We start from the raw sequence: 19,250 nt of genomic DNA, 5'->3' as shown, positions 1-19,250 counted from the left end.
GAAGGGAATTATGAGGCTGGTGGCCCACAGATGTGCCCATGGCTCAGTGTCACTGCCAGGAACCTCTGACCTTCCTGGGCTTCCCTGCCTGAGCAGCAGAGAGATGTTCCAGGAGCGGGAGGAGCCTGGTAGAGCAACAACCCCATGAAAGGAGACCAAGGGAGCCTTGGCACTGACAGGGACCTGTGTGGGGAAATGTCCTTGTCTCCAAAGGACAAGAGCACACACCACCTCTTTCTGGAGTCAGTCCTGGGTATGGCAAGGGCTACCACGCTGCTGCGGTGCAGGTAGGGAAGGGGAGGTGATGGAAACTATCCCTGGAGCATTCCTCCACCTGAGCACCGGGCAGGGATGGTCACTGGCAGTGGGCTGACCCTCACATCTGCTGGTGAGCGCGGCCGGGGCCAGGCAGCAGGGCAGAACCTGCAAAGGAGCCATGCTGACACTGCCTGCTCTGCCAGGGCAAGGTGTGGCTCTGGCACATGGTCCCCAGCAGAGCAAAGTCCCCATCCCAAGTTCCACTGGAGGTGTTTGGGCCAGGCCTCTGCCCTGTTGGAGCTTTGCTGGCAGAGACAGCATTGGGCAGGGGCAGCTCCCAGGGAAAAGGCAGGGACACTACCCTACAGGTTAACAGGCACCCAGTAATGCCCAGCTGGAGCTACTGGGGTGGGGGACAGAGGGCCCCATGCTAATCCACAGCTCTGAATTCACTGATTTGGTGAAGGAATGGAAAACGCACCTGGTGGAGATTTGCTCTAAAAACGGTTTGTCCTACCTGCAGGTTTTTCCTCCACACATTAACGGCCGCAAACGCCAGCTGCATCTGCTTCCTCCGCGCGTCCTTATGTCTTTTGTAAGCTATCTCTATGAATATTAAAAATATCCCGGCAACAATACCTCCAGCCACCAGCATAAACACACCTGAAATAAGCAGGAAAGTTACAGGGGGCAGTGGAAATTGCAACATGACCCCTCATTTCTTCTGCATCATGCTCAGCAACAAGAGCATCTGCCAACACGGGGTCCCCCCACCTTCTCCCTGCAGTCCTGGAGGGCTGAAAGGGGAACACAGCCTGGGCACCTGAGGGATGTCAGTGCCAGCTCTGGGGGGGCACAGGGCACTGAGTCGCAGCGATGCTGGGGACGGCAAGCCCCAGGGCAAACCCCATCCCCAGGACCGTGGGGCTGTTTACCCCAGAACCCAGCCCTGGTGCTCCAGTTTGGTTTGTCACAGAAAACACAGCCATGCACAGAGCTCTGTGCTGTCCTTGGACGCCTGCAGCCCTCGGGGCTGACATTTCTGGAGTGGTGTCTGAGGAGATGGAGCAAAATACCCCTTTTCTCCATGGCCTGTAACCCGGGTAGCAGTGCTGGTGAAGACAGGGTCCCATCCAACACCCCTCATCCCTCATCACTGCACTGTCTGGCTGTAGGACCAGCAGCACCACCTCAGTGCAAAGGGATAATCTATCTTGGGGTTCTTATGGTATGTGCAAGAGGAAAACCCCTCTGTATCAAATATCCTTGTCCTGGCCCTGCCCAGGGCTCCTCAGGACTGGGGGGCTGTTCCTTGCCTCCAGCCTCCTCCTGCAGCAGGGTTCTCACTTGCCTCCCCCAAGGTGCTGTTTTCCTCTCTGCATTGCTGACAGCTATGACTGCACTGTGACAGCCACAATTTGGCCAGGGCAGAGGGAGGGGAACCATGCTCACACCGCAGCAGCCCCACTGGCAAGGGCACCCGGGGAAGGTGAGGGAAACTTTTTGGAACTGTTCTGAACAAGGTGGGAATGGAGCCCATCTCAGCAGCCTCCCAGCATTAGGAAAGCATAAATTCAGAAGCAGCAGAGATTCGGCCTGAGAGGACAGCCCCAGAGAGGAGAATGTCTTGAGCAAAAGTGGGCTACCCAGTGAAGGGGGAGAAAGAGGTTTGCAGAACAAACCTGCCATATTTTCAAAGGTGAGTGTTGCTGGGGCATTGCTACGGGAATCACACTCTTGATACCTCACCCAAGTCTTGTCCAAATCCTCCATGAAGCCATTCTCGTGGGACCTGGAAGCACAAGGAGACAGGACAGGGTAGTCACTGGGGACCAGCCACAGGCAGCTGGGGCACACACTGTGCCTCCCTCCTAGGACTCTGCACTGCCTGCAGCCTGCCAGCACAGGAACCAAGGATGTGCTGGGTGTGTGTGCACACCTGTGCATGTGTGGCTTTGCAGAGAGTGAGTGTGGGCTGTCTGCAGGGCTGCCAGCACTGCACATGCACACACAGCCCATGCACAGTGCAGTGCTGTAAGCAGGAACCCACAGTTCCTCCTGCCACTGCCCCTGCAGTGGCCCTGGGGCAGCACCTGCTGCCAGAAGAGCCACATGTAAGCCATGGGGAAGGTGTGTTCCTAAGGAAGGATGGAGCTGACAGTGCTCTGAGAGCTCCTGGAGAAAGCTGCAGGGAGTGGACATAAGCCACATCTCCCAGTTCCCTCCTGCACGGCTCCTCCACCTGCCAGGGCCACTTGGAGCTCAGGCAATGATGGACCCCAGTCCTTTCTGGTGACCTCTAGCACCCTCTAGGTCAGGGCACTGCTACCTGGCAGTGTGTACCCTGTGATGTACAGTGAGGGCTGGGACACAGCACCAGCTTGGTGTCACAACTTGGGAGGACACAAGCTGTGTCCTCACAGTACCCATTTCTGCCTGAGCAGGTCGTGGGGATGGAGTGGGCACAGAGCACACATCCTACCACAGGCTCACTGCACTTTCCTCCCTCTTGTTCCTGGCACATTCCTCCCCCCCCCCCCCCCCCCCCACCTTCCTGGGCCATCTGTAGCCCTGGGCTTCCTCATCCTCTCCCAGGAAGACACTGAGGACTCCTATGGCCTTGTCAGGCTTCTTATGTGGTTGTCCTAAATTCCATCTGCCCTGCTGCCACCCATCACTGTGTTAAGACCATCCCACAGAACGGCTCCCTACATCACCCTGGGTCTTGCCCATCTTCCACATCCTGCCCATTCTCTCTCAGGCTTTTCACCTCTGCATCTTAGGCAGGACCCTGCTGGTGTCTCTCCTAAAATGAATCTCCCAGGGGTCCGTCCCTTCACTTGCTGCTTCCCATCTGCCTGTTCCTCCATTGTGACATTTCTCTGTCGGCAACAAGTGTGGCACTTCCGAAGTAATACAAAGAAATACCTTTTCACCCATAATATCAGTCTGACTTGGGACACCCCACACTGCAGGTTAGTGCTGGTGTAAAAGCCTCAGACTCAGAGGGGGTCCTGACATATCCCTGTGTAACAGGAGTAGCCAAAGTTGAAAGAAAAAAGCCCTGGATGCCCAAGCCAAGGCAGCGCAGTGCTGTTGGACAGGCTGAGCCCTGAGGGAGGAATGGGGACATGGCAGCACCCACACCCTGCTCACAGAAACTTGTGATGGATGGCACCTGCTGCTCTCTGCCAGCTTTGCCTATACCTCCGGCTGACCATGACTCTGCTCCCTTCCCTGCTCTGCCCTCCCTCCAGTCCCCTGCTGCTTCCCCAGCCCTGCGAGCCAGAGCTGAGGCTGTGGGTGCCCACCCCAGTCACTCAATGTCCCATTTGTCAGGATGGGAAGCCAGCCCCCAGCACTAATGTCCCTGCAGTGGTCTGGAGGGTGGCTGGCAGTGCCTGGCATGAGGCTACTTGCGTGCCAACGCATGCAGCATTTGGGGCAAGCCCCATGCCAAGAGCCATGTACGGACTTGAGGATGGCGAGGGAGACGTTCTGCTTCCAGGGGCTGTCCTTGCGCATCCCAATCCCAAAGCCAGAGCGGAAGAAGAGCTCCCCCGTGGTCACCAGGTCACATTTCTGGGAGGCCTCAAACTCCAGCACTGCCGAGTCCCAGATGAAGGCGTGGAGCTTGCTGGACACACAGGGAGGATGGATGGGTCAGGCTGGGTAGCCCAGCTTGTCTGCAGCCTCCATGGGAGCAGCGAGGGTGCTCCCAGCCCTAATTTAAAGACCCAAGCCACCCAGCCTTGCACAGAAAGAAGAAAAGGGGCCAGAAAGGGAGGCCATGGCCAGGGCTTTCACCATACCTTCCACCATGCAGACCTCTTGCTCCCCACCCAGAGACCTGGGATGCACCAGGACTGGACAGATCCCACCCAGCCCCAGCTGGGAGGTCCCATCAAGCCGTGCTTTGACCGCAGCTCTCTCCAGCTTTGCCCTGCTTGCTCCATCCAACTGCAGCTCCCTGAAGCCCTTCCCAGCATGGCCAGGCAAGGTGCTGGCCCTACTCACTTGTCCCTCACTGCCTGGATGGCTTCGGCAGCGCTCTCGTAGTTGTGTTTCTCCATGTGCCTGTACATGGTGCTCAGCTCCACCTGCCGTCGGAAGTAGATGTCCACAGAGCTCTGCTTCACCGTGGCATAGATGAACTTATCCGAGGGGTTGCGCAACTGAAAGGCAAGGACGGGGCTCCTATTTTTTCTGTACTGTAACAGTAAAACTTTCTCACCCCAAAAACGTGTTTCCTCTCCCATTCCCCATCTTCTTCAGGTACCTGTTCCCTAGAGAATCCCTTGATCTCCTCAGAGGATGCTACAGGGCAGTGAATGCTCTGGGACCATGGTGCTGGGGCAGGGGATGCCATGGGACAGGGACACAGTGGGACTGAGGGTGCAGGAGGCCTGTGGATGCCATGGGACTGGCAGTGCCATGGGCAGGGCACACAGCAGGGTGTGGGGTGCTGCGGGTCAGTGCTGCTGCAGGGCACATTCCTGCGTGCCTGGGCCGATGAGCTGTGGCTGTGTCCTTGCCAGAGCAGGAAATGGATTTGAGGCATGTGGAGAGTATTGACTGCACCGCAGGGACAGTTTCATTCGTTATAACTCATCCATAATGAATCGCTTCCTCGTTGATGAGAGGAGGCTCTCCAGGAACTGGCAGGCAGTTTGACTGCAGACAGGCTATTTCTGGACAGGTTGTTTTCCTGCTGATCCCTGCCCACGTCTGTCCATTCCCAGCCAGGACAGGGGCTCAGACTCATCAGCACCAGCCCAGGCAGAGCTCCCTGGGTCTGACCCCCCAGCACAGATCACAGCCATAGTGAATCAGGGCTCTGGGAACCACAAGCCATGTTATACACCCCAGGGAAGGCGAAAGCAAGTGAGGGGTCATTACCCGGGGGTCATTAATGCCTGTGATCCTCTCCTCAGGTCGGTCTAACACCAGGAAGGCTGCCAGGTTGGCAGTGTATGAAGCCACAATGATCATAGCAAAGCCAGCCCACACCATGCCAAGGATACGGGCAGAGAAACTCCGGGGAGCACCTGTGGGGAGAGAGGAGAGATCAGAGTGGCACCATGAGGGCTTGGCTTGGTTGCCAAAGCCATGTCAATCCACATGAGTCCAATGGCACCTGCAGATGTGCACCATCTATCTGCTCTGCCAGCAGCTGTGCAAGGAGCTTCTGCACTGCCTGAACAAAAAAACCCCCTCCATCTCCTTACGGCATGCTGTGCGTCACCCTGAGAGGGTGGGTAACCCTGGGCAGGGGATCCAGCCCAAATTTCCCTGCCCTGTTTCCCATCCCCGGTGCTGGTGGTGGCAGGACAGCTCTGACAACTGCCACAAATGTGCAACACTCAGCATCACCAAATCTCTTATCAGCCTGCTCCAGGGAGGGCTCAGGGAATGAGGTCCCACAGGGACCATGTGCGAGTGGGAGGCTGTGGAAGGGGGCAGTGGCTTCCCCCCAGCCTGCCCAGCTCAGAGCCTGGGCTACAGGGCAGAGCAGTCCTGCTGTGAGCCGTGACTCACCTTCTCCAATGCCAGAGTTCAGCAGGACTCCCCAGGAGAACCACATGGCTGAGGAGAGAGTCAGAGCATCTTCTTCCTCCTCCTCACTGTTTACTTTGAATCGGCCAAATGGGCTGGAAAACAAAAGAAGAACCCTTTTCATTCCCCTCACCCTGACTCCCAGGGCTCCCCACTGTGCCCTATGTGTCCTAGTGCAGCCCCGTGTCACTCATTCCTACAGACTGTGCCTTGTCCCAGTCAGCTCTTCCCTGTTCTGTCCCACTGCCTGGCACACCCCCAGTGCTGACCTGCAACCATCTTGCTCACACTAGTACTGGTCCCATCACACTCTCTCCAGACCAAAAAGATCATCTGACCCTGGCTAGCTCAAGCCTCTCCCACTGCAGCAGAGGGCTCCCTGCAGATTAGCCATCAAAGTTTCTGGGCACAGGGCTGAGGCAGAGACAGGTTCTCTTGCCCTCAGAGGAGCTGCCACAGGGCCAAGGAAGGCTGAGAGGAAATTGTCTCAGGGCCCAGAAGCTGACAGGCCCCTTGGTCAGGTATCTGCACAGCACCTGGTATAACAGGTGTGTTTCCACATCCCCATGTGCCGGGTGGCCCACACATCCATATTCCTTATCTTAGGCAGCCAGAGGGACCAGGAGCCTCAGCCCAGGGCTGGTGGGGCAGAGCAGGTGGGCATAGATCCCCCAAAGGGCTGCAAGTCTGTGCCCAAGCAAGGGACCCAGGGGACAGTTCCCAGGAGCATTTCCCTGTGCCCTCCAGATCTTGAGTGGCCCAAAGTGCACTCACCTGAATCGGTCTAAGAGGTACAGCATCACTGCCACCACATGTACAGACAGCCCCACCAGCAGCCAGAGCGTGCTCTGGAAGGGCTGCATGAACGAATCCAGGGTACTGCGGGGGATTTCCTGCATAAAGGAGAGAGGGGAACACTGCTGGCACCCCCCACGCCTGCACCCTGCCCACCTGGAGGGACCCAGAGTGGCCCTGCCCTGCCCCAGGCTCCTGCTGCTCAATTACTCAGGAAGGGTCAGGTTGGTGCAAACAAGAGCCTGCACTGAAGCCAGCAGCCTGGAGCCTGGAATTTGTAGGGGCTGCGCTGGCACGGTACAGTCTGGGGGACGGGCACTTCCTGTGTTCTACAAACATCCCACTCAGACCATACCTTCTTCACGAGGATGGTGAGGCCCTGGTACTTGAAAGGCTTGGAGAACTCGATGTACTGAGCCCGCTCGTTGTTGATTGTGAGGGGAGCCACAATCATGTCTGCCTGGCCACTCAGCAGCTCCCCCATCATCCCATTCCACTCCTTCTTGTTGCTGTTGTTCACCTGCCAGGAAGTCAAGGCTGGGTCAGACCCCTGCCCTGACACACATTCCCCCACCAGCCAGGACACTACACTTTTTAGGAATCCTGTATTACCCTTCCACCCCACCCTGCTCAGGAGAAGGGTGTAGGGGGCGTTTCAACACAAAATACAGGCAAAGAAAGAACACAGGCTGCCCAAACTCACCCGCTCTTGGGTACCAAATTTACCATCAGCCACCAGGTGAACCTCATAGGTGAAGTTCATCACCCCTGCCAGGCGGATGAGCAGGTCGATGCAGAAGCCGTAGCAGCACAGTGCCACGGTGGGACGGCCTGGGGAGAGACAGAATGAGAGGCATGAGGGCATGAGGGGGCAGCCCTTGGCCAGGGACCCCACACAGGATCCGTGCCTGTCCCCAGTGAGAGCAGCGACTCCATGGCTCTGGCTCCATGTGGAATGTAACCACGCTATCCTTCAGGGCCACCTGCCTGACCACCCTCTCTCACTGCCTCCATCACCTGTGGGTGTTGGCAGGATGGGGACAAGGGAGTCCCATTCCTTTGCCATGTCTCAGTGAGGTGGGCTGAGGGGGAGTGCTACCCACCCACTGCAGGGCAAGGAGAGGGCTCAGTGCATGTGCTGGAGGAGTCCTGACATGAGCCCAGCAGGCTGAACACAGCCCAGGACACCACTCTGGGGGGATGTTGTGCGCAGGAAGGTGTGATGAGCCAAAGGGATGCCCTTCAGGTGGATCTGGACAAGCCTGGCATTGAGCAGCTCCCACCCCACACCAGGTGCTCACTCCTGATCTTGACACAGGTTTCTGTGACAGTTTGAAACTGGTGCTGTGTCAGTGCAGCATGTGCTAACATGCCTCAGGGTCCTTGCTTCTGCTAGAGATCGAGGCAGAGAGAACTGTAACATGTCAGCAGACAGAAACTCAGGATGTAATCCCTCAAAGCAGCCCTGGTGCCCATACAGAAGAGAGAGAGTGGGAAAGAATCTGTTGGGCTCAAACACCTGGATCCCAGGGCCCAACTCCTGTACAGCACTGCTGTGAGGCTGAGCTGATGGGGGCGGGGGTGTCTGGGGACCAGCTGTGTTGTCACTTCTTTGTGCCTCATCCTCTGGGCCTCCTGTGTGACTGAGCACCCTCCTTGGGACCCCTTCTTGGAGTGGGAGTCCCCACCAGACCAAATTACCTGGGATGGTCTCATTGGGTCCAGTGCAGAAGACCTTTTTGACAGGATCTCCATTGATGGTGAATTCCTCCCTGCAGGTCCCATCTGCCTGAGTAGGCTTCACATACACAAAGGGCTCTTGGTGGATGGTCACAATCTGTGAGGTGAAGCACGAACACCCTCTGGTCTGTGTTTCCCTCCACAGCTGCATTCCTGTGGCAGGAGCTGGGCTGCCCTCCCCACAGGAGCCATGTGCCCTCCCCAGCTGCCATCTCGGCCCAGCAGCAGGACCTGGCTTTGGCATCAGAGAATTTGGGAATCAGAGAATCAGAGAATCCTCTAAGCTGGAAAAGACCTGTAAGATCGTGAAATCCAGCTGGTAACACAGCATTTCCAAGAACACTAAGAGCATTTGCTTTCCCCGCACCCAAGGTGAGGAGTGTACTCCTTCATGTGGCAATTTCACCTAAGCCTCAAAATCTCTTTCCCTAACAGAAGACTGATGGGAGACACCACACAGCCAGAACTAGTGCCTGGATAGGGGCTCTAGACACTGTCACACTGCCCCAAGTTAATGCAGGTGTTTCAGTCCTGCCCTGGACCTTTCAGTCAAGCAGCAATCACAACGTACCCATAGCACCTCTGTGGGGACAAGGGCTCACTGTCAATGGGAATGGGATTTCCCTTGCTGGACAAATGAACAGTAAGACAAATAAATGGCCATACTGTAAGATCAGCCTGGCCAGGACCCAGTCACTAAAGTGGGATTCAGTCACTAAAGTGGGATGGAGTCACTAAAGGGGGATACGGTCACTAAAGGGGCTGCAGAGTGACACTTAAAAGAAGAGCATGAGAAGTGAAGACAGACTGGAGGGACATTCTGCCAGTGTTACCTCAGTCTTCTGACCATCAGCTCCTCAGGGATTTCCTGACTTCAGCCTTGCAGACACCAATCCACCCACCCTCTACCAGAGGGTTTGATCTTTTGAATCTGTTTCTGCCTGATCTCTGCACTGTCTATCAGAGCTGAATCATGCCTTGGCCAAAGGAGCCCATCCTTGTATTTCTTGCAAATCTGTGACAGGTGTCCTCTGGCTCCCATGAGAACACTTGTCCCTTCACCCTTTCTGTGCTGTTTTCTCTCATATCCACTTCCCACCTGTCTCTTTCCAAACCCAAGGATGCTTGGCACCCTATCTAGATTGACTCCAGCTGAAAGTTGTGCTCTGAACACCCTCCACTACCTTCTCTATTTCTTTCCCATATCCTCTCCTTGGCCTTGCAAATGTTGCTGCCAGCTGCAGAGCAGCAGTGGAGGTGGAAGGCAGATGAAGCCACTGCCTGGCATGCAGAGAGCTGAGAAGCTCTGCCCCTAATGCCATTTGCTCTTACCTTCAACTTGGTTGACATCTGATAGCCTTGAGGTTTCTCGGTTTCCCCCCCCGGCCAGATGATCTTCCTGTCATTGGTCAGGACCTGCGATGGATCCCGGAGAGAACAGATGGACATGAGGCCAAGGTGGGCACCCCAGTGCCCAACCCCTCCTAACCCAGTCCAGGCCTGCACGTACATTGCTGCCATTGTAAATCCCAACCTGGACCAGTTTCCGATTCTGCAGGTTCATGATGCTGTAGTTGGCAAACTTCCTGTCCCCGTCCTCGTTGAACTCTACCCGGCCGGTGACACCCTCTGAGTACTTGGAGGACATCAATACCCTATGGAGAGAAACACAGCTGGGACAACCTACAGCACCTGCTGCGCTATTGAGATGCCTCACAAGGCACCAGAAAGTCAAATGCTTCCTCTCAGTTACCTGCCATAAAGTCACTACCCTGCAGAAGTCCAGCCAAGGCTACCTATGGTCTGTTAATAGACATGTGGTCATCCCCTCCTAGTGGATGGAATCAGTTTCCCAAACATTCTCTACTATATCTTCTGTCATTGCCCCTTGTTTTCCACCAGATCAGTCCCACTCCCTTCTGGAATGATCTGTCCCACAGCACCCAAGGGCACCTTCTTCTGGGGGTTCCTTGGGAGGCGTGCCTATGCTACAACCTGGCACCTGCTTATCCCAGCCTGGCTAGTGGCCCAGGCACACACAAACACCACCAAGGAGAGAACCAGCCCCCAAACCCTGGAAAGGTGATGGTGGAGATGAGCAAGGATTGCCTGAGACACTTGTGAAGAAGAACTTTGATTTGCTTATGCCAAAGACCGTCACTACGGGGGATGCCAGAAATGCTTCTAAAACAATCTCCAGGCTTTTCAGGTCTCATGCTCAACAGAATCCAGATCTGCAGGGAGTGACTGCTGCACCAAGGCCCAGCCCCTGTGGCCCCAGCACCTGCAGTGATGCAGGGATTGGGGTCTGGAAGCACATGCAGGACCTGCCGATCCCCCTGCCTTGGCAGCAGGACCCCAACAGGCACATGCTCCCATCTGTGACACCCCAGCCTCCAAATCCACAGCACCTGGGTTTGCTACAGCCAAGGGCAACCTGTCCCATGCATGGACATCTCTTGCCACCAAACCCTGCTTGCAGTGCTGGACCCATGCCACAGCCCTTGCAATATCCAGCAGGAAACAAGTCCACAGCACCGAGATAAATTGGGACAGAAATATCCCCCTAGCTTGATTTGGCAGAAGCTCCCCTCTCTCCCACTTCCATGCATGGAATTAAGCTCCAGACTGGAGGACACCACGGTCCTCAATCTTTTCCTCCTAGAGTCATTCCCTGCCCACACATTCCAGCTGTCTAAGCATTATCCACGGTAGCATGGGTTGACACGGACTGAATTGGTGCCAGGCACCAGAATGATGCCTAAACAGCCTGGAAAAAACTGGGTGCCATAGCCTGAGCTTGTGTCTGGAAGAGTTTTCTAGGAGAGATGTAGTCCTCACATCCAAATCATGCAGGAGAGCCCAGGCAGCCCTGTGCCACATGCCCCAAAGCTTTAGTGACAGATACCCTGAACAAAGCCACCATGTCCTCCTGCACCTTTCCCACATGCTCCCACCTTTTCCAGCTCTCCCTCACCAGGTCCTCTGCTCCTTCCAGCAGGACCCTTTCCCCAATACCTCTTAAAAAGGGGTCCCGTCTTCCAGATGTTGGTGTTGCCCACGCAGCCTCGTGGTGGGTCTGTGATGTTCTCCTTCTCAAACAAGTCGTGCACGGCCTGGGCCACCACGGCCACAGCGTCACTGATGTGGGCTGACTCGTTCTTGCCATTGATGAGCTGCAACCCGATCACTCCTGCCGCGGGCAGAGGGCAGCCGGGTCGGCATTCCTGGGGTCACTGGCTACTCCAGCGTTACTCCCATGCCCAGCTCTTGGGACAGCGAGCACAAGGCTACGGGCTGAGGATCCCTTGGATGCAATGGGAAGTTGCCTGAGCTTCAGGCAGGGGCAGCGTGGCTGACACCCTGAGCTCTGTTCCCACGGACCTGCCCAAGCCTCCCCCGGGTGACAGGCAGCTTGCAGAGCCGCAGTGACGCGGATTTGGGACTCAGGGATTTGGGACTCAAGGCCGAGTCCCCACGCAGGCGAAGGGAGCGGAGAGCAGAGCGCGGGAGCCTCCGCTCGGGAGCACCGCGGCACCCGCAGCCTTCCCCCAGCCCGGGGGTCCCGGGGAGGGCATGGGCCGCTCGTCCCGGCTCCCTCGGGCCCCTCCGAGCCTGGCTGCAGCGGCACGGAGCTCGGGAGCTGCCTACCGTCCGGGGCGTAGCGCAGGGCATTGCCCGAGATCTCCCGCTCCCCCACCAGCCACACGTAGCCCGAGCCCGTCATGTTGAGCATGGCCGCCGATCTGTACACCGTGGCCGCGTCATCCTCGCTGCAACGACACGAAGGGAACGGCAATGTGGCAACCCCAAGGCTGTGCCGGTGCCAGGGAAGGCAGCAGCCCAGGCGACTCTGACTAGCGGTTCTCCTGGGAATGGCTAAATCCTGGCTGCAATGGGAACCTTGCTCTCAGCTTCACCTGATCCCGCAGCTCGCAGCGCTGCTGAGCTCCCGCACATCTGCACGCTGTGCTGTAGCCGTGGGGCCATCGGGCTCCCCTCCTTCCCGCTGGAGCAGGACACAGCATCAGTAACTGCGGCTGCTTCTGCAGCACAGCCAGCCACGCTCGGGACTGTCGCTCCCTGGGCAGCAGCACCTCCAGCACCCTCAGCATCCCCCCTGCCCGGGACAAGGGGCTGCGTCTGGGGCTCCTCTCAGGCTCCTTGGAAGGTTGTCAGACCCCAAATCCACACTGACGCCAGCGCTGGCAGTGTTGGGAGAGAGGCAGTCAGAGCAGGGAGAGGAGGGGCAGCACGGCCTCACCTGGCAGAGAGGATGATGACCCTGGCCTCCAGCTCCTTCGCCTCCAGCAGCAGCGATGTCACATTTTTGGTCCCAGGATCAAACTGAAGCACTTTCTCAGCCTGTGATTAGTGTGAGCAAAGTTGGTTAGTGAGTGAGCCCCAGGGCTGGTGGTGAGAACCATGCTATCTAGAAAAGGGTCAAGAAAATTCATTAAACTGCACAAAAGTCTGCTAAATAAGGTTGGTCAAAGTTTTTTTTTTTTTTTCATTTTCTTTTCTTTCTTTCTTTTCTTTCTTTCCTTCCTTCCTTTCTCTTTTAAGGTTTTGGCTTTTTGGTTGTACTTTTCTTTTTTTTTAATTTTTTTTTTTGCACTGTGCATGCAAACTGAAGTCAATCAAGACCCAAAAATAGGCGTGCATTGTACAGGAAAGAGAAAAAGGCTTTGAAATGCAATTGAAAACTCAAACGAGTGTTGTTTTTCAAAAACATGGGAAATGAAAAAAACATATTGCACAGGGTTAACCTTTGGGAATCAAAGTGAGCAACTTACACCAAGGAACCGTTTCCTTTGGGGAGGAAAGGGGGTTGGTTCAACTTTTCAAAAAAAAAAAAAAAAGAACTTGCAAGTTAATTACTGGTTCACATGCATGTTTCAAAAAGAAATCCTTCCAGGGTCAGCTGGCTACGTTTCCATTCTCAAGTCCAAACCAAACTATCTCAACATAAAAACGTGCTACCAAGAAACATAGTCATGGATTTTTTTTCTTTCTTTTCTTTTCTTTTTTTCTCTTTCTCTTTTTTTTTCTTTTTTATTTTTCTGTTGGCTGTGGCTATTTTTCATTTGCTAGTTAGGTTGGTGGGCGGCGTGCATTTCCATGCATATATACCTTGGGTCCTCGCTTGTTGTCATAGGAAAGTTGGTCGAGGTTTTCATAGTTCCTTTTTTTACTCTGATGAATAATGTGCACAGAGAAAATATGTAGACACAGAAGAATATTATAAACAGTTGAAAATGACGTGTAGTAAAGCAATCCAACATCCACCTCCTCCTCCACTGTTTGCTAAAGGGTCTCTATAACGCTGGAGCTCGCAAAAACCACTATCAGGAGAGATTGTGCCTCAGCTCTCACGGGAACATCACGGAGCAATCTGAGAGCAAAGCCTGAGTGTCACAGCTTGTGCGATGCAGTTGCATTTTCCCTTGAGGGACTGGGGAATTCTTCAGCAAGGAATTTTTATCTTAAGCTCGGAAACAATCTAAGGGCCTAAGTGGTGGGGTTTCCATGGAATTACTGTGGAAGTAAAGGACAAAATGTTGTGTACTGAAAATGCTGGATAAAGGCAAACTGTTACAGTTAAGAATACTGGCATTACTAGCATCACTATCAGCATTACAATCCTGTCCACCCTTAGAGAGTCCACACAAAGTGAGGTGTCTCAGCTGAACCTCTCACCCGCCGAGAGGTGGGAGCAGCTTTTTGAGCTCTGCTGACATCCAAGAGAGAAAGATAATGTTCTCTACATCCCGTGTTGGCTCAAAGCATGGTGATATGAAGCAATGGTGAACATGGGATGACATTGCAGCTTTTACCTGGTCCCTGGGGAGGGCCCAGGGCACCTCATGGTTCTGCAGCACATGGATGGCCCTGGGAGATGCAGCTACAGCTGCTACTGCCCATAACCTGGCCCTAAGCATGGCTAGTGGGGCTTCTTGCTTAGTGGTCTCCATGCTGCTGTCTGGAGCATGCCAGCAGAGCTTGGGGCATGCACTGGCTCTGGAGAGAATGGACTGGAGCACAGAATCTGCTCCTCCCCTGCTCTGCTGCCTCAGCCGCTGCTGCTGGGCCCCAGAGGAGCCCAGGGCAGGGCAGCACTGCTGGAGGTTTTCTCTCAAGCTGAGGGCTCAGAGCCCCTGCTCAGAGCCCTGACCCTGCAGCAGCTGCACAGAGCCCTGGTACCTTGCTTGGAACAGCCCCTGCAGCCAGGCCAATAACAGCAACCTGATGGTGCCTTCAGGAGGGGGCTTGGCAGGTTTTGGTGGGACATAGTCTGACATCTTCTCCTTGACCCCACCCCAGCTGAGCATCCCTGATCTGTGTACATGGGGTGTGAGACACAGCTGTACTCTCATTTCCATGTTTTCCAGAGCCTGATGGCAATGGATCCCTGCCAGGAACCTGATCCTGGTGCACAGGGGTCCATATTCCCGGGTTATTCCTCAGACCAAGAGTTTTCTCTTCATCTTGCTTTCCAAACTAATTAGCTTGCCTTTTTCCTGAGCATCCAGGCCAGTCTTTAGCAGGACATCTTGACAGGTCTCCTTTCCATGCAGCTGTGTGCTCTTTCCTTTCTTCTCCTTGGACGCAGCCCAACGGGTTTTCACTGCTCAAAGAAATTGTGTCCTGGCAAGGAAAAGCATCTGAAGAGGCAAAATCTGCTTGGAGCCCAGGTCTGCCTTCATTTCTGATGACTCTTACAGTGAGGATTTCTGCATTGGCTTCTTAGTGGCCTCTGCTGGGCCTGCAGTGAGCCCTGGAGTAATAACTGCTACAAGGAGACTAGAGATGCAGCAGGACATCAGGAATGTTCTTCAATCAGGGAACACTGGTCACTTCTCCCCAGGCACTGTCAACGTAGCCAAAAACTTGTACATTCACGCTGCAGCCTTCAGCCAGAAATTCCTGGCATTTTCTGGCACCTCAGCCCAGACTGGTCAGCAGAGTCTTGGGAGCAACAAGGCTGGCCCCTGATCACCTCCCCCTGACACTAGTCCTGTTTCCAGAACTACACTAATAATCCTCTTTTTCCCATTTTAACATGCAGCCCCACAGCCCTTCTCTGATCTCCATGTTTCACACAGGAACCAACAAATCAGAAGTTCCCTTTCCACCATGTGCTCCTGCATTCACTCAAGGAATTGCCACTTTGATGAGAAATTGCCACTGTCCCAGAGAAAGGCAGGCAGCACAGCAGGGACCTGCCACCTCTGACCCAGAGAAGCTCTGGTTTCACAGTGTCCAGCACTCCCTTCAGAGCCCCAGCAGCCCCATGATCGAGCAGAGCTGTGCTGGGTGGAGCAGCAGCTCCAGGCAGAGAATGGCTGCAGACAGCTCCAGGACAAAGCCAGCACATGGGACCATGCAGGGCTGGCCAGCACAGCCTGAGAGCTGGGCTCAGGGTGCTGCTGGAGGTGCAGACCCACACAGTGGTGCCTGCATGGCACACGGGGCTGGCCATGCCCCAAACTAAGAGCTTAGCTGGGCAGGTCAGTCTCTGACCCTGAGCAGGTCCTCCATATCCTCAGGGGCTGTGATCTAAGCCTTGAAGAGGTTGAGATCAGTTTTCCTGCCTGCTCCCTCCCCAGGGCCCAGGCTGGCTTGGAGAGGCTGAGGAGGGGCCCATGGTACATCTTCATGGCATGAAGAGTCAGCACATCAGGGATCAGAAGAGAGATTGAAGAAAAGAGGTGGAGGAAGACAGGAAAGCCCCACTGGGGTATCCGCCACCTGCAAGACCAGTCAGTCCAGTTGGTCTGACCTTTTCTCAAAGGAAAAAGAAACAAGATGCAGTGGCATACCCCAAGGACAAGGTGACCTGCTGGGACACAGCAGGTGCCCCAGGCTGGAGAGTGGCCCAAGCATCTGCAGCAGCCATGGGCTGCCAGAGGACAGAGGACATACCAAGACATGTGGTAAATGCAGTGCAAATATGGGGAGGGTCTGAAGACAGACCCTCCCTCCCCATCTTTCAAGCTCTCAAAGGCTTTCCCGTGGGGTGGACAGGCTGAAGAAGAAATGCACCCTGTGCCTGAGAGCACCCCATGGGGCAAACAAGAGTGGAGGCATGAGAGGGAACAGTAAAATGGGAACTACAGGAAAACAGGAAGTGGACTTTAAAAGATACAAGAGGAGGGATGAGAGACTGACAATGGCTCTCCCTGTATGAAGGGCACTGTGCTGGGAAGAGGCTTTGGAGAAAAACACTGTCCTGCTGTCCCCAGTGGGAAGCTGCCTTTGGAAGCAGGAGGATCCCTCTGTGGCTGGTGGAACATCAGAGCCTTGTGACAGCCTGGAATGCAGCAAAGATGAAACTTCTTGAAAATCACTGCCCAAATCAAGAGTCTGTTGGTCAGTGTGGCTTGTGCCAGCCTGCACTCCTGCACCCGTTGTTCCTCCAGGGAAGTGATGAAGAGCAGTCACAGGGGCCCATCTCTCAGCTCAGCCACCAACTCCAACCACAGGAAGCATCTATGGCCACGTCTCCTCAGCAGCTGAGGGACTGCCAAATGTCCAGGTTGGGGTCCCTGCCTGTGACCCAGGAGGGAACATCCCCAAGCGGGTGCCTGCCCTGATGCTGCTGGAGATGTGGCTGAACTCAGGTTCTGCCCATCTGAAGGGGACCTTGCCCTGCCCCAGGAGAGAGGACATGCTGGAACTCCACCCTGTAGGACAGGAAGTGGTTCCTTGCCTTCCAGATTGCAGCCAAACAGCTTCCTTTGCTCTGTTTGTCTTGAACATTTGTTCAGTCCTTTGCCTCCATGCCACGGGCCTGTGCTTTGTCTTCCTGCACCTTGGGGCCCTCCTCTGCCTCCCTCCCTGCTCCCACTGGCCCTGAGAACAGGTGCAAGGTCCCACACCTGCCCTGTGACAGCATGGGGTGTCAGGAAAGCAGCGTTTGGTATGTGCTTCGATGGAGATGGGAACGGGCTGACAGCTCTGTCAGAGGTACATTACAGCCCTGCCCCTCCTAAGCACTAAGCTGAGCCCCCAGAGCCAATTCAGAAGCTGCTTTTCGGGGTGGGTTTGGCACTTCTGGGTCTGCCTGGCCCTGGGGTGGCTGCAGTGGGGCAGGTGCTTCCCTAAGCTGAGCAACTGGTCCTCTCCTTGGGTGGGAAACTTGGGCAAGGCATTTGCAGAGCTCCAGGTTATCCTTCCCTTCATTTTGTAGTCGATTTACATGTAGGAGATTTTGACCATGGCAAAGCAAGTGAAATGAATAAAGTACAAAGTTCTGTCAGGTACTAGTCAGACACTGTTGATGCTTTAAGCATGTTAGCCATGTTACAATGGAAAGAAAAGGTGTTTTACATACAGAAATCTACATACATACAACAGCCCAAGACTTCTAGTTTTGTTGTTGTTGCTTAAACAAAGCTACAAGACAATGTTCAGGAACTGACCTTGGACTCTTTCTCCTCCAGGAGGGTTTCCAGCTTCTTTTGTGCAGCACGACCCTCGTGGTCGTCGCTGACTATCAGAATGACGTGGTTCCAGTTGAAGACTCTCATCATCTCAAACCAGACATTGGCCTGGTGAGAGTAAGGTGGGACCGTGCGCAAAAAGGACAGGTGGATGCTCTGCAAGGAAGAACAAGAGCTCAACACAGACTGTGAGGGTGTCAGCCACGTTTACAGGGACAGGGCTGGGATCACATAGCCATTTTGGGATGCACACCTTGGGCTAATGTCTGGGACCTGCATCCTTCCTTCTGGCTGGGAAACAAACCCTGGATATGACTTTGTAACTCTGTGTGGTTAAACCAGAGTATGGCAAAGAGAGATTTCTGCTTTGTGGTCCATAAAGGCACAGAGAAGAAAAGCCTATTGAGTCATGAATGACCAGCAGTGTTCAGTGCAAATATAGCCTTGCCTCTTAACCTTTTAAATAATTACCAGAAAATGGACATCAGAAAGCAAAAGAATTCCCTTCAGGAAGGAAGAGGCAGGTACAGGCAGCTGCGTATTTGTCATTTGCCATGGGAGAAGTTCAGACAGGCAGTTTTATAACATGGTCCCTGGCTGTTTCTAGGTCAGCCTGTTCTGCAGCAGCAGGCAGAAGGAGGCAGCTCTGGACCTGTGCCCCAGCAAACCTCTCTGATTCAGTTAAAAACATCCTTCTGGTTGGGTGATTGTGCAATAGCAATTCCAGCCTAATTAAGTACAGAGCTCTTAGGGGAGCAATCAGACCAAAAGCTGGAGCTGACAGAGAGCTTTCAAACAAATGCAGCTTGTCCAAAAAGCCCTAGAGTCAAATATTAGGAAGTGAAAGTGCTTATGCTCAGCATGGGCCCTACTTGACAGCCCATCTACGTGCTGGAGGGAGGCAGGAGCCAGAACTGGAGAGGACAAAAATAAAGCACCATATTTCTTTCTCTAAGTCTGAGATGGTTGTCCAGACCTGCTCATCCAGAGACCAGAATGGGTCAGAAATGTCCTGAATGGGCCAAAGTAATACACACTGGAAAGGAAAAGTCATCACATCTCCCATGGACACACACAGGAGACACACCAAATAAATCCTCTTCCTCACACTCAATATGGTGATAATATTAAACCAGACCATGAAATGTGCAGAAAAGGATGTAAAGTCCCTGCTGTGCTCAGGGCTCAGGTCCCTGCTCCTGCGCCAGCCCAACACATGGGAATAGGGGAGCAGCAAAGCCACCACAGCACTGGGAACATTTCCTGAATGTGAGACACTGAGAAGAAGGGTGGATGTTTAATCAGAGGAGGGAACAAACCAGGAGAGCCCCAATGAGACTCTTAGAGTATGGCTGATACAAACATTACAGTTACAGGAAGAGCAGCCCACCCCACAAAACCAGCACTAACCCATGGGATTGGGAAAAAGCCCCATGCGGACAAACAAGGGAAACA

The 19,250-nt window shown here is 54.4% G+C and overlaps 1 protein-coding gene across 5 annotated transcripts in view; it reads right to left on the bottom strand.

Annotated features, from left to right (window-relative positions):
- GRIN1 (glutamate ionotropic receptor NMDA type subunit 1) overlaps nt 1-19,250 on the bottom strand; it is a 35,710-nt gene that overhangs the window by 7,884 nt on the left and 8,576 nt on the right. For 3 of the 5 annotated variants that reach the window (XM_062505440.1, XM_062505442.1, XM_062505438.1), the window contains exons 3-18: nt 17,775-17,951; nt 12,614-12,714; nt 12,001-12,122; nt 11,368-11,542; nt 9,860-10,004; nt 9,682-9,765; nt 8,311-8,446; nt 7,313-7,440; nt 6,965-7,129; nt 6,589-6,707; nt 5,797-5,909; nt 5,158-5,306; nt 4,276-4,433; nt 3,734-3,895; nt 1,941-2,050; nt 776-921 (exon numbers count right to left, since the gene is read on the bottom strand). In XM_062505440.1, coding sequence (XP_062361424.1) covers nt 776-921; nt 1,941-2,050; nt 3,734-3,895; nt 4,276-4,433; nt 5,158-5,306; nt 5,797-5,909; nt 6,589-6,707; nt 6,965-7,129; nt 7,313-7,440; nt 8,311-8,446; nt 9,682-9,765; nt 9,860-10,004; nt 11,368-11,542; nt 12,001-12,122; nt 12,614-12,714; nt 17,775-17,951 — 2,190 coding nt within the window. Of the gene's footprint in view, nt 1-775; nt 922-1,940; nt 2,051-3,733; nt 3,896-4,275; nt 4,434-5,157; nt 5,307-5,796; nt 5,910-6,588; nt 6,708-6,964; nt 7,130-7,312; nt 7,441-8,310; nt 8,447-9,681; nt 9,766-9,859; nt 10,005-11,367; nt 11,543-12,000; nt 12,123-12,613; nt 12,715-13,482; nt 13,546-17,774; nt 17,952-19,250 lie in introns of all 5 variants that reach the window. The other 2 variants (XM_062505439.1, XM_062505441.1) reach the window with 1 other exon arrangement.

Source organism: Cinclus cinclus, chromosome 19, assembly GCF_963662255.1.
Source record: "Cinclus cinclus chromosome 19, bCinCin1.1, whole genome shotgun sequence".
In the NCBI taxonomy this organism is placed as follows: Eukaryota; Metazoa; Chordata; class Aves; order Passeriformes; family Cinclidae; genus Cinclus; species Cinclus cinclus.
This window is presented reverse-complemented; position numbering and strand designations above follow the sequence as displayed.